Source organism: Homalodisca vitripennis, chromosome X (assembly GCF_021130785.1).
Source record: "Homalodisca vitripennis isolate AUS2020 chromosome X, UT_GWSS_2.1, whole genome shotgun sequence".
In the NCBI taxonomy this organism is placed as follows: domain Eukaryota; kingdom Metazoa; phylum Arthropoda; class Insecta; order Hemiptera; family Cicadellidae; genus Homalodisca; species Homalodisca vitripennis.
In genome coordinates, this window is record NC_060215.1 from 59,577,410 (window position 1) to 59,591,978 (window position 14,569).

General features: G+C 34.2%; 1 protein-coding gene across 2 annotated transcripts in view; it reads right to left on the reverse strand.

The window, feature by feature from the left end:
- LOC124369046 (LIM domain kinase 1) overlaps positions 1 to 14,569 on the reverse strand; it is a 98,129-nt gene that overhangs the window by 75,384 nt on the left and 8,176 nt on the right. For both annotated transcript variants that reach the window (XM_046826742.1, XM_046826741.1), the window contains exons 2-3: positions 8,721 to 8,844; positions 3,073 to 3,187 (exon numbers count right to left, since the gene is read on the reverse strand). In XM_046826742.1, coding sequence (XP_046682698.1) covers positions 3,073 to 3,187; positions 8,721 to 8,844 — 239 coding nt within the window. The remainder of the gene's footprint in view (positions 1 to 3,072; positions 3,188 to 8,720; positions 8,845 to 14,569) is intronic.

The window sequence follows — 14,569 nt, forward strand, 5'->3', positions numbered from 1 at the left end:
CACACTGTCGTTAACAACATTGCTTTCCTCCAACAAACCTTTGGCAACTGTCTCATCTTCCTTAGAACAAACTTTCCTTACCCAGCCCACTCCCCTGATCTTACAACACCGGACACCTACGTTTTCCGCGAGGACCACCATCTTCTCAAAGAAAATATAACCATGTGTATTAGGAGAATGGAACAACCCCTATTCCTAAAAATGACACAAAACCTACAAGAACAGTAAGAGTGTTGCCTCAAACTGAACGGGAGTCATATTGAACATGTTGATACCCGATTAACCAATTTTGCTTCCTTTGGCTTGTATTTATTGGTAAAATTTATATGTAATGTTACTGTGTTTAGCATAATAAAATATTACTATTTCAGTACTGTTTATTTTGGCTAATACTGTACAATAACACTGCATAGTATACAGAATGAGTCAGATAACATGTTCCAAACATATATCAGAAGAAAATTTATAGTTGTAATAAAAAAACAAAATGTAACCCTCCTAATCACACACAGGGAATTTATTTAAAAATAGTTTTATCAGATTTAATGCATAAACCTGTAACCTGACCTACTCTGTACATAGGTCTGTGGATTTACTGTTAAGAGATCATGATACTTGGTATGCACCCAAATCGTCACATCACTCAAAATAGTTCTTCACTTTTAATAGCTCTTATTACTTTTCATTAACACACCCATAATGAAATTTTAGTTTCAAAGATGTAAAAAAGTCTGTTAATTGAAACACTGGAGAAAGTTATATTCTAATAAAGCAAATATCATTTACTAAAATGATATATTTAGATAACAAAACACATACAAACATGTTTTCTGAGTAAACAGTGTGTGTTAAAAGTATGGATACACTCTGTTAGTTTTTTATGGATAAAGATGGAGGGATGGAACTCGGGACACCTTTCTAGGAAATAGAACTTTTTAGTCACTCTTACAACTTTGCCCATTTCCCCAAAATAGGATTTGGGGGAGGTGGTTCAAAATTTTTAAATGTAAAGATCCATTAACCCATTGCGGATCGTATTGTTTTGGCATGCGGGCACCAGCAGGCGCGAATTAATTCATGGTCAGCGGCTCCACGAACAGCAATGGTGTGCCACATCATATCGCTCGCTATTGTATACTAAAAAATTCAGCTGCGAAGGTATTCGTTCAGATGGAACATGGGCCTGCTGGGGTATCCGTGATGTAGGAACGATAACACGCGAGCAAGGTTACGGCGTGGCAGGGATGATGTCTGAATCATAGTCTAAATAAAGCGGCTCGGGCGAATCGATTGCAACATCCGGGCCATTGTCTAGACTAAACCCACCAACATGTACGTCTGCGTCGTTTAGTTGTGTCACTAACCTCAAAAGTATTATAATAACAACTGAGGAAAACACCCAATCAGAAGCGCTAAAAAGCAGAGAGTAAACTCATATGAATGATTTTTCAATTTCGACATACAACTGCGATCTGTAGGATATTTATAAAAGTTTTTAAAACTCTAAACGTAGACCGTTGTTAAACACTCTTAGTAAACAAGTGAAGACGATCGCCCAATCTATCAGACATTAACAGAACTATTTGGAGGGAAATTTAAAAGCAGACCACTTTTGCGACCTGAGCTCGTCACCAGGTTAGGCCAGCTCGTCAGTGATCCGCAATGGGTTAAGAGACATTTGAAAGTTCTTGATAAAAGAAGAAGAACAGTACAAACTAGAGCTTTCTATCTCAACACTGTACACAATGGCAGATCATTCAAATTCATTAAATTAAAAGCATGGATGGATCCTGCTCAACCTTCAATGGACAAAGATAAAAAAATGAAACTCAGGACACCCCTTGGGCTTTTTGGGGGGGGGCAGTTTGAAAATTTTAAATGTAAAGTTACTGCAGCACTAGTAATTACAATTGTGTTAAGCAATAAAATGGATAATAAATAAATGGATAAATCCGTCCAGGTTTGGGGAAGTCTTCAACACTGCCTGTTTCCTGGAAACGTTCAATTGTTTTTGAACTCCTGATTTTGATACGGTGTTTCAATTGAGAAAAGTACCATAAAATAAATTCCTTACTTCAATATAGGATCTCACCGGTCTCCTTAGCCTCGCATCATCAGGATCATAATACGCTCTTGTTCACACACTTAAGCACTCCATCTCAACGTAAAGTATCACAAAAACACTTAACTTTGTTAATTCAAACCAGAAACTAAACATGATACTGGACTTTCTCAAAACTGATAAGATAAGGGAGGCCTGCCCTGCAGCAGGTAATAAATGTAAAATAGATATGAGTTTGTAAGGAAAGTGATTGTCTATTGATGTTATTTACCTTCTGAATGTGGATGTTCATGTTTTGCCTCAATTAATTTTTAATTAATTTAAATGAGCTGCCATTCTGTACTGGGTTGAGATGAAAACCTCTTCTTCTTTTATCAAGACCTTTCAAATGAGGTGTCACTTAATGGGTTTTGATCCCTCCTCCTAAAATCCAATTTTTGGGAAATAGGCAAAGTTGTAACATTGACTAAAAAGTTCAATTCTATTTCCTAGAAAGATGACCCCGAGTTCTATCCCTCCATCTTTATCCAACAAAAACTAACCACAGTGTATCCATACTTTTAAATCACACTGTATATTGTATAGAATAATTGTTCTCATCTTTGAAAGTCATAAGTTTATTATTTGCAAATAAAATTTTATAATATTGAAAATTGTAATAAGGTGTGGTGTCATATTAAATAAAACAATTGCACACTAAAACAAAAATAAAAAGTGACATGTTTATACAAATTTGAAAATTGGTTGAATATTTATAATACATATTAACTGAATAATGATAGTTCTTATCTACATGCCATTAGTTGAACATTCTAAAAATGACAAATGTTTGTCACTGAAATGACTTGTTTTCAGTTTAGAATTAGAAAGCCTAATTCCTAAAATCAAAACTAAATAAATTAACCAATATATTCTCAAATATTATTTGTATAACAATAATGTTTACTGTCTATCTATATAGAAAGAGTGTTAAGAAAAGTTATGAAAAATAATTATCTAAAAATGAGTACCTGACTACAGTCCTGACAAGATTCTCCATATCTGGCCCAGTAGTCATCCTTGCAAAACAGCAGACCATCCTTTTCAAAATACCATGAGGATAGGGATGCGTCACATGCTGAGCACCTGCAACCAATTGACTAATCAGAATCACTTCTAACATTAAAACTTACTCACATAATGTGGAATGGCCAGATGATCACCTAAGTATACAATTAAAATCACAATCACATTTTAATACGCTATATCTCTTCATGAGAACATATATTTATGCAGCTGATAATGTACGTTAAATTCAATTTTGCATAATATGTTCATGATATCTTGGGATACATATTATGTTGATAATGTATTGTATGCTACACACATACATCTAAGGATTGTCATTTTTCTAAGGATTGAAGCAAAGAGATATAAAGTTTGACTCTCATTCAAATTTAATTGGAAGGGATCAACTTTAAAGTGGAATTTAGGTGAGCTGATTCGCATAAATAAATTGATTATATAAAATAGCCCTACATTACCCACTAACTTTAACTTATTAATATAGTGCCATACTTGGATAAAACCTTACTTAGACATTCTCATCTGAAAGTATTTCCTTTGAAACTGGTGATGACAGTCAAACAGGAAGGTTAACTCAACTTTATATGTAAATCATTATCAACTATAAAGTTTACCTGTACATTTAAAAAATATATGTAAGATTCACACTGGAAAACAATCATAAATTTGAGGCTTAAGGACTAATTTATTTCCTTAGAGGTCAGTCATGAGAGGTCGTAAAATAGAATCTCCCTAGTTTGGTTCCGTATCAGGATCGGTAGTGCCTGTTAACTGACATCACCAGATTGGTTGCAAAAGTTGCAAAATAAATGTGTACTACACATGCTGTAATTAAATACAAGACATATTAAAATATGATACAGTATAGCTATGTAAAAATGAAGATTGTATTATTAAAAGATTGTATTAGTAATGGGGTAACAGTAGAGTATCTAATAAAGCTTTTATATGGCAGAAGAAAGCTAAATTTTCGTTCATTTTTGATACAGATATCCAGGGCAATTTTCAAGGATCACTATAGCTTTTGGAAACAAGTTTTTTGCTCTTCAAAAACATCTTAGCTGATGGAACAAAGCTTGATTGAAACCATTTGGTGAAAGTGTTTTAGTTATCCAATGCTTAGATTATATATAAGACAAGCAAATTAATATTTTAATCCTGGGATTTCTGTATTCACCAATCACAAGCATTTACAATTTCTGAATACCACTGGCATTAGGGTACTGCATAACAGTTATTTTGTCAATTTGAGACCAGGAAGATTAGCTTCGGCTTTATGAACAAATTGTTTGGTTAAAGGCACTCTTATATGTATTACAGATCTAATGGAGGCCTAGGTCCACTCCATTAAATTTATAGACAAGGTTTCAAAGGATTCAACATCACATGAGAGTGTTTCACAAGTTAAAAGTTAGCAAATTATACCATAGGTTGAGAGATCAATGAAATATGTGGATGTACCCCAATCATCATCCATGTAGAGCAGGATGACTGGGACCGATCTGTTTGAGTTGATTGGAGTCACAGAGAAAATCATTGGAAACAAAGAGAAGCAATAGTGCCTACATTGATATAACACTAGGATTAACATCTCACCTGAAGCAATCAAGAGAGCACTGAAGGGTAGAGGAGTGGACAGTACGATACCTCATAATATGCTGTCTACAAGAAAAGTTGAAACTCGGCTGGAATGTAACACTATCAAAATGACTACAAGAATAGGCTGTCTTAAGGGAGGAGTACTGTCACACTTGCTGTAAAATCTTGTTGTGGATGAGCTACTTTGTAAACGAACCAAAAATAGGGAAAGGTAGTATCCTCGACAATGGGACTCGAAATCAATTATACCAAAACCATCCTATGCTGTTAGATAGAAAGAGGAAACCTAATTTTTTTAAACCTGATCAAGCTAGATGGAGAAATCCTTGAGTGGAAAACAGAAGCAAAACACTCAAGAACAGTAACTGACAAGAAACTCTTATGAAACACATGTCTTAGGAATCACTAAGTAAGGTACCTAATCCTTGTTGATCTGTAGGGATGCAGGGATGCTGTACAAAGATGGTAAACTAGGAAACTATTTGGAAACTACATGATGAAGTTTTAATGGGAGATTTGAAGAAATAGAGCGTTATTGTTTCTATTTTTCAAGTGTATTTTTGAAGCTGCATCACAGGTTTTTTATTTTTTATTTTGAGTTTTTTTTAGGGAGAGGCAGGAAAATGCTTTTGCGCACACAGGTGGCCAGCCTGTAGTGTGGGTCTCCTACTTACGTAGAATACCCACTAAAAAACCATTTAAAAAAAAAACTTTATTTTGAGAGTGATTCAGTCGGTATAGCAGGAACTAGTTGTAATAATGATAAGGATGTATTATCAATTTGAGATTTGTCTGGATGCGTAGTTTTGAGTTAAGCATTCAGCAGTATTGATGAAACTTTTTCGAGGATAATGATCTGGATGTGAACCCAAGTATATCAACCAAGATCTGACGAAACAGGAGATTCTGATGGCAGTTTGGTAAATGAAGATATTGCTGAAGTTGATCGAGATAGGCAACAAACATGCTACATGTACACTGGCTGTGAAGTAGCTCTGTTCACGGCACCTTGATTTTCTGACTACCACTTACTTAAATACTAATAAAAGGAGTACATTTTGTTCTTTCTATATAATGTATGTTTACTGCTTATAAAATTTTGAATTTATCGTAATACATCAAATTAAACTTAGGTAAGGATTTTTTTTCCAGTGGCCCATGGCGATTTCACCCCCTTTTTAACCATCATATTTTACTTCACCATACTTAAACATGTATCCACTTTATATCACATATTTCTAATATGTAATACGTACATATTTCTGTATTCATTGTGAAATGCCTCCAAACAACATAGATAATTATTTTGCATGGACAAACAAACATGGCAGTAGACTATTACAGCAATGTTTAAAACTAGGCACTTACGGGGTTAAGATGGATTTATAATATAATAGTGAGACATGAGATTTATGAAGCTATTTCCTGAACTAGCAAACTAAGATACAGCAACAGTAGGAAGGCACTTGAAAAAGTGTAAATACATGTGTAGAAATTACAGGAGGAGTGAGATTCTTCGTAACAGCAATCATGAAGGTCCTGCTGGATATTTTATTTGTGCCACTAATGGTAAAAGGGGCTGTTAGGGGAACATGGCTAGTCAGAATGGCAAAATCAGAATCAATTGGGAGGAATATAGTTGATGAGACTCAATTCCTATAAGATGACCACATCTTAAAACAATTGCATAGAAACACCATAAACAGAATGTATTTGAGAAAACCTACCATGTGAGATTGAGGACCAAGAGGGGATGGACAGAAAATGCATTTAATGCTCTTAAGGAGAATGCCTTTAGGTGATTACAGATAGGTCGAAGAGGGAACTGGAGCAGGCATGTTTGAGCCACAGACTAAACATCCTGAATCTTTGGGAGAATCACTGAATTTTTCAGGCAGAGTTGACAGCCATAGTTGTGCATAGTTTTAAGAAATTGTAGAAAAAGGGACACTGTCATTTTGTGTCAATTCAAGCAGCAAACAGACCATAAAATTATCCCTTCATTAGGTCTGATATGGTGTGCTCCTATAAACAGGCTCTCAATGATGTAGGATAAAACAATAACATTCCCTCCAAGATGTCAGGATAGCTTTAAGACCTATTATCTTTCGAAGAAGTCCCTTCCCGCAGCCACACACTTCACCCAGTGCTGTTTTCACTGCTCAAAGCAGGTTTTGAAGTTTAATTTTTTTGAACCTTAAAACTTGCTGTGTTGCATTTTGTTGTATCTCCCCATCTTGAATTCAGCATCCTTTCACCTAACATTTGACTTGGGGGATAAAAATAAATCATTTCCAGAGCACTATGAGATTTTGAGCAGCCAAGATGTGAACTTTTTATTGCTGAGGTGAAAGCAGTATTGACATAAACTTTGAAGAAACACATTACAAATCAAATCAGCTCAAATCTGTGAATTGAACTATCACCAACTCCTAAATCCTCACTGATTTCTTCTACAGTTAATCATTTGTCTCCCATCACTAACTACTGCAACAATGATGCACTTGTTCAATGTTTTCATCACTTTGAGTCGTCGTGAGCCTTCTACACCACTCTCCACTTTCGACACTTTAACAACTTTCTTTAAAATGTTAAAACAACTCAAAGGCTTGCATGACTCATACAGCCATCACTAAAAGCAAGTAAAAATTTTTATAAATATAATTAACTGCTAGACAAAATTGCATATTGATACTGTGATTGAATTCTTCTGACAAATCAAAATGTGATGAAGACCTCAATACATGTGGAGACAAACTGATACTTTTCACGTTAACCAATATTGATTCACCAAACCTTGTTAATAAGTAAGGTAGATTACAAAGTTCAACTTTGCCAAATTTTATTGTCCTGCAATGCTTATCAGTGGAGATATGATAAATCGAAATATTTTTTGAATAGACCTTGTATTATGGCCTAGGTACAAGAAAGGTCTTTAGCATTGGTTGACACAAAATAAAAAAAATTAAAATAAAATAAAATATCTCCTATCTTTCTTCTATCTATGAAAATGCATTTAATGTTTTACTCTTGCTTTGTTGCTAAAAATCTGTAAACCCCTCTCTACAGCTTTATATTTGATTAAGAGTTAGAAATCTTTTGTCCCTTTGTTAGGCGTTATGAAGTAAGTTCATAAATCATTATTTCATTCTGCATACAAGTTTGAAGTTTATTTGATTTTAAAAATTTCTTTTTACACAGTTTTTCCTAAACAATAAGTTTAGTTGGGTTAAAATAATGGGTGAAAATGAAGGGAACCAACCAAATGAAGCTGACCGATAATGAGATGCCAACCTTACCATACCAATCTTGCAGAATACAAAACTCCCGAAGAATGGGGATCACATATTTTTATGTAATCAATGTTTTTAATTGTAACATATTACATAGTCACTAATTTTATATTTATAAGCTTTGCTTAATTTGTTATATATATTGTGTTTTCAGAACAGACCCGTTGTATTACATCACTCTGTGTACAAAGCAACAATTGAAGGCTTGCTATAATTGATTTATTGATAATATTTAATTACGAGAGAAAAACAATTTTTTTCAGTTTAATATCTCCAATTACTGTTGAATAACAATAAAGATAAAATGTGTGCATACATTAGCCTGAACTAGGGGCACATGGCCATCCGTTTCAACCATACTATGGGCTTTGAATAGTGACATGTGTTGTGTAATGGCATCTACAATAGTTAAAGGTTAATATTTGAGTATGTAGTAACGGGGTGAATATTATGTTGAAGGGTTGAATACAGTTACTTATGACCTAAAAGTTACTAACTTAAATTAACTGCATGTGGCAGAATTAGTTTTTAATGTGCATATAAATATTTAAACAAAAATTCAAAGTAAGCAAATAAAAATATTAAATTATTCACTCTTGTATCTCCCCAAAATATATTGCTACATAGATCTTTACGCAATGAATGGGTAGAAATATTTAATTACTTATGTATAAAATTTAAAATTATATTTTAACACTGACCTGAAGCACTCAGTATGCCACTCTTGGTTCAAGGCTTGGATGAATTCATCATCATCCAGTTGATTTAGACAACCAGCACAGACTGACAACTCATTAGACACGTCCACACTTTCCTTCATGTTACCTGTCAAATACAACCATATTTATCAACAGACATCAAAGTAAAAAATGTAACTATCGTTAGGAAAAGTATTAAGCTATACCTGTAACATGACTTTATCAAAGGCCTTTTTACTCTACTAACAAAAACATAGCACTATATACTTACACTTTACAAACTGTAAAACATTTTAGTACAAACATACATTTAGTTCTTAAATTCTTAAATTGCAATGTGCTGCTATATACTGATAACAAGGAAAACACATTTTAACTAGGTTAAAATTAAATTGTGTATGTATAAACTATTTTTTCTTGTGCAGATAATTTATTTTAACAAATATTGGTGGTAAAATGATAGTGCTAACACAATAAGCCAAAGAGGTAAGCTCTCCTCTGGAATACTGAGATTCAGATGAAAAACTGGTATTATTGAAACAATTAAGGATATTTTCTTCATCTATCTAGTTACTTTGAATTCATTAATTTATATATGCTTATCTTTTTATTTATACACATTGACAGAATTCTGTTTAGTATCTTAAAAGAAGCCTTCAGTGAATTGTATTTCAAAATTGTTTACTTTATTTCTATGTTGGCAAAGGAGTAAGAAATTCCTTCTTTTCAAATATTAATTTACTCATGAAGCCATGTTCAATTTAGCAACTTTTAAAGCAAATGGTCAACTCAACAATGAAAAATAAATGTTGAAAAAGTTATGGAAATACTGAACCAATTACTTATTTCTCTTCTACTAACTAATGTAACAAAATTATGAGCATTAAAATGTCATGATACTATCTATAATGAGTAGAAATCTACTGATTATTTGCATTCTATTACATACTAATATAATAGTGTTTTTAAGTTTATTTGTGTAATTTGAATAAAATGTTTATAGTATGTATATAGCTTGATGAAGTATTAGGTAGTTATCTAATTTGCATACTGAATACTTCAGCCTGATGATGAAAATGAAATCTGGATTGGTAGAACAGTGTTGGACGTAGTTAAGGATAAAAATTGGCCTCTACTCCTACATTTCAAGAGTCTCACAAAGAGCCTAAGGTTAACATGTATTTACACTTAGCACCACTTGACAGCCTCCAGTCATCCTCCTTCTAAATCTATTAAGTACATACATATTGTGAATATAAGGAAGCTAAATGAGGTTTTGTGGGTCTGAGTTTTTTCCAGTTATGTGCCATTCTATTACACATGATGGCAAATATCCATCACATTCCTGTTATGTTCACAATCAAACTTTTTAATAATGGGGGATTTTTAACTCCACAGATGAATTCTGAATAACAATGGCTAATTATATTCCAATTTTCAGTAGATCGGCTAATTATATTCCAATTTTCAGTAGATCATCATAACTAACAATTAGTTCTGTGTAGAAGTTCATTATTTCTTGAAACAGAAGAACCAATTAACAGGTCCACGCTCAAATATACACAAATACCAGCAGTAGTGGTAGATTGAAGACAGGTTTACTACTGCTCTCCCTTTTTTTTTCTTTATTTCCTTTATTCCTTAGTGGAACATAGGGCTGCCACAAAGTCACGCCACGCCATTCCTCTCTGTTCTCAGCCATCTGCTTCACGTTTTGCCAGGTTTTTCTTACAGTTCTCAACTCTTTTTCTGCTGTCCGTCTCCAGGTCATCCTTGGGCGGCCCCTTTTTCTATGGCCTTGAGGGTTCCAATCAAAACTATGTCTAGCTAAGTTGTTATGGTCTCGTCTCATTGTATGACCTATCCAGCCCCATTTTCTGCGTCGGATTGTCAATTCGATTGGTTCTTGCCCACTCCTACGCCATAGTTCCTCGTTTGTCACAGTATCTGGCCACCATATCCTGTGAATATTACGTAGGCAGCGATTTTACAAACACCTGAATCTTCATTGTGAGCCGTTTAGTTACCTTCCATGTTTCACAGGGCGTATAGGAGAACCGACTTCACATTACTATTAAAAATCCGTAACTTAGTGCTTTTTCTTATCATTGCCGATCTCCAAATAGGGCCACAATTGTGAGAAGGCTTGCTTTGCCTTGCGTATTCTGCTGGCTATGTCCTCGTCTGCCCCACCATTTTCACTTATCATGCTTCCCAAATAAACAGAAATTAGGAACCTCTCTCAATACTTTCATCCCCGATCTTGAGATTTTCCTGGTTTTGACTATTGACTCGGATTTCTTTTGTCTTCTTAACATTAATTCTGAGTCCATCTCTAGCTGCTTCCAATCTGAGGTCATTTAACTTGCTCTGCATATCACCAAAGGTATGGGAAAAGGAAACATAGGTCATCTGCAAAATCAAGATCTTCCAATCTCTCTGCCAACCTCCACTGTATACCTCTCGGTCTGTTAAGCGCCCTTCTCAAAAACAACGTCAAGAACCATAAGAAAGAGAATAGGAGACAAAATACATCCTTGTTTAACTCCTGAAAGTACATGAAAATGGTTCAGAAACTTTACCATGATGCCACTATTTTTGCAGGAATGACCACTATACAATGCCCTAACTAGATTTATTATTTCTGGGGAATACCAAACGTCTGCATTGCCTCCCATATTCTTCTTCTATCCACACTATCGAATGCTTTTTCAAAATCTATGAAATTGAAAAGGTATAGTGTTGCTTGATACTCTGTAAATTGTTCTACAATAACTCTCAGTGTGTTGAATCTGGTCTGCACAAGATTTTCCTGCCCTAAAAACCACTTTGCTCTTTTCTTAGCTTGTTGTCTCTACAGACTCTCTTATTCTATTTAGAATTATTCTACAAAGTATCTTGCTCGGGACCGATGTGAGAGTTATTCCTCTCCAGTTTGTCACAATCTGCTAGATTCCCCTTCTTTGGTATTTTCACCAAAAGACCAGTATTCCAATCTTTTGGCACATATTCATTCTCCCAGATATCAGTTATTAGGGGGTGGATAAAAAGTGCTGCTTCATCTGCATTCAGCTTTAAAAACTCTCCTGGGATATTATCCTCTCCTGGGGCTTTACAATTTTTCAGCTTTCTGATAGCTTCAGCAATTTCCCTTTCCCCTGGTGCATTCACTTCTATTCCAACCTGTTCGTTCATTACCATTGCAACATTTGCACCATTTGCATCTTGCTCTCTATCTTCTTCATCATTTTGGTTTACAGTGCGGTTTAGGACTTCCTGGAAATGTTGTCTCCACCGTTTTAACTGCGCCTCTTCCGTCACCAACAAATCTCCTGTTTTACTTTTAATAGGTTTACTGTCCGCAAAAGGCTTTCCTTCTCGAGAGTCTTTTAGTTATCACATAGAGCGTCTTACTATCTCCCCTGTCAGCTGCCTCCTGTGCTTTATCCGCTAGATAATTTATATACTTCCTTTTATCTCTTCTAAAAAGTCTCTTAACATTTCTATTTGCTCTGCTATATTCTCTTGATGCAGCTTCTTTTTTGATCTCGAGTTCTGCATTGATTGAGTATATGTTTTGCTTGTTTCCTATTCTGTATTGCCTCCCATGTTTCCTCGGAGATCCAGTCCGGCCTATTCTTATTCCCATAGCCCAAAACTTCTTCTACTGTGTCTTGAAAGATTTCCTTGAAATTCTTCCATTTTTTCTCTATTTTTTCTGAGGGATTTTCTCTCTCGTGAAGAGCTTCATCGTCAATGTCGTCCACCCTTAGAGCCTGGGAATCTATTTTTTCAACTGCATGCTAAACTGCACTTTCTTTGATTCATCGTTCAATTTGACCAAGTCCCACTTCCTCTGAGCACATTGGAGTTTTACCGCAGTCGATGATATCTTAAGCTGTGTGACTCCTATTATCAGGTGGTGATCAGTTCCCGCATCCGCTCCTCTTTTATTTCGCACATCAAGAAGTGATTTCCTCCAGGATTTGTCGATACTGCTCTCCCACTTATCACAATGTCCGATTGATTTGCCTGTAACAACCTGATTCAGTGTTCTTATTGCTTGTTTAAATATCACTTTGAATATGCAGAGGTTGAAGAAAATAAATGGAGAAATTATGGATCACAAAGAAGAGATGTATGGAAATGCAAGGATTGTATATCAAGTAAGTCACAAACTAATAAGGATATTAGTCTTCTTTGAGATATAATTAATGAACTACAAAAAGGGTTTTCATCAAAAATTGAGGATACGATCTAAACAAAATTTGCTACTTTTTAAAGTTATTGGTAAGCAAATTTAAGAATTGAAAAATCTGAATATTTTATTTTTCTCAGGTTGACAATATTGAGAAGAAAATAATGGAATCCAAGACTAAAAAAAAAACACACACACACAACAAGATATAATAATGTCAGGAAATATGTACTTGAAAAATTAAATTGATATACTAAAGTTAAAAGTATTGAAAATGGAGCAATATGGTAGAAATAGGTACCTCCAAATGGACAATATTCCTAAAGTAGCTAATGAGCAAATGGCAGATGTTTAACATGTGTAAACTGTGATTGATAGGGCTAATAACTTCCAGACAGACATTAGACCTGTACATTGTGTACCTACCAAACAAAATAAAGGACCTAAACCTATAATGTTAAGTTCACAAATAGACAGAAACGTAATTCAGTGGTAATGAAAGCTAAAGATACAGATATTAAGTCAACCAACTTTGTATAGTAAAAACTAAAGTATTTGTGAGTGAACACTTTAGACCATATCATACAAATATTCTTTTCCACACCAAAAAATTCAAATATCTAGGTTAAATATATGTATGGCTGTCAGAGGCTAAGATTTTAGTAAGAAAGTCAAAAGGTGTGCAGACAAGGACAAGACATTGAAAAATTATCTATTAATAATATCCACAATAAATGAGGCAATATCAGTATCTTCAATAATCAATATTTACAAGTATAAAAAACAATAGTTTGCAAGACATTAAAATATTTGTGTAAACATAACAAGTATAAGGAAACATTTTGATGAAATTGTTGTATATTTAAATTCCTCAAACATCAGATATGCACTTATTATTTTGAGGTTCTGATTAAGTCCGGTGAAGAAGACAGATACCAGCTTACAGACTTCGACATGTTGCTGCCAGTGGAGTAATTTTCTATGTGGACTCTGATCTTTCATACTCCTACAGCCTTCTGTTTCTCAATAAAGCTGAATAATTCTAACCCTAGAGTGTACAAACTTATTGAATTTAGTTTCAAAACAGATAATGAAAGCAAAGCTGGATTATTACTCATCTTTGATAGATTGTTGTTGTGAGGACACTATAAGTATTGGCATGTTATAAAAAAGTTTCAAAAGCCAAGAAAGAGACATTCAAGAAGTTAAGAGTTAATAACACTCTTCTCCAGATATTGGAGGGAAATAAGTTTAATGTAGCCAATAATTTTTATAATTTATCTTACAAATATAGTTCAAGAGTTGAATGGATTTGGCAGTGACGTTTTCTATAAGGATTTGACACAGAATGACATTTTATTATGTAAATTTAGTACAAGTTACAATGAAATATACACAATATGAAAAATTTATAAAGCTGTGGTTTAGATGGGATAAATATGATTATAATAAAGAAAAATATAACATTATTCATACTATATATAAATTATATCTTTAGTACATCACTACAGCAGGAGATATATTCTCAGACATTTTAAAAATTGTTTGTGCTGTGCCTGTTAGCTCAGGTGCAAAGTTATATCTAGTGCAGCGACGACGTATCTTCGAATCGCCCGATATTCAATTAGCACCATAGATAAATTTTTGAGACATT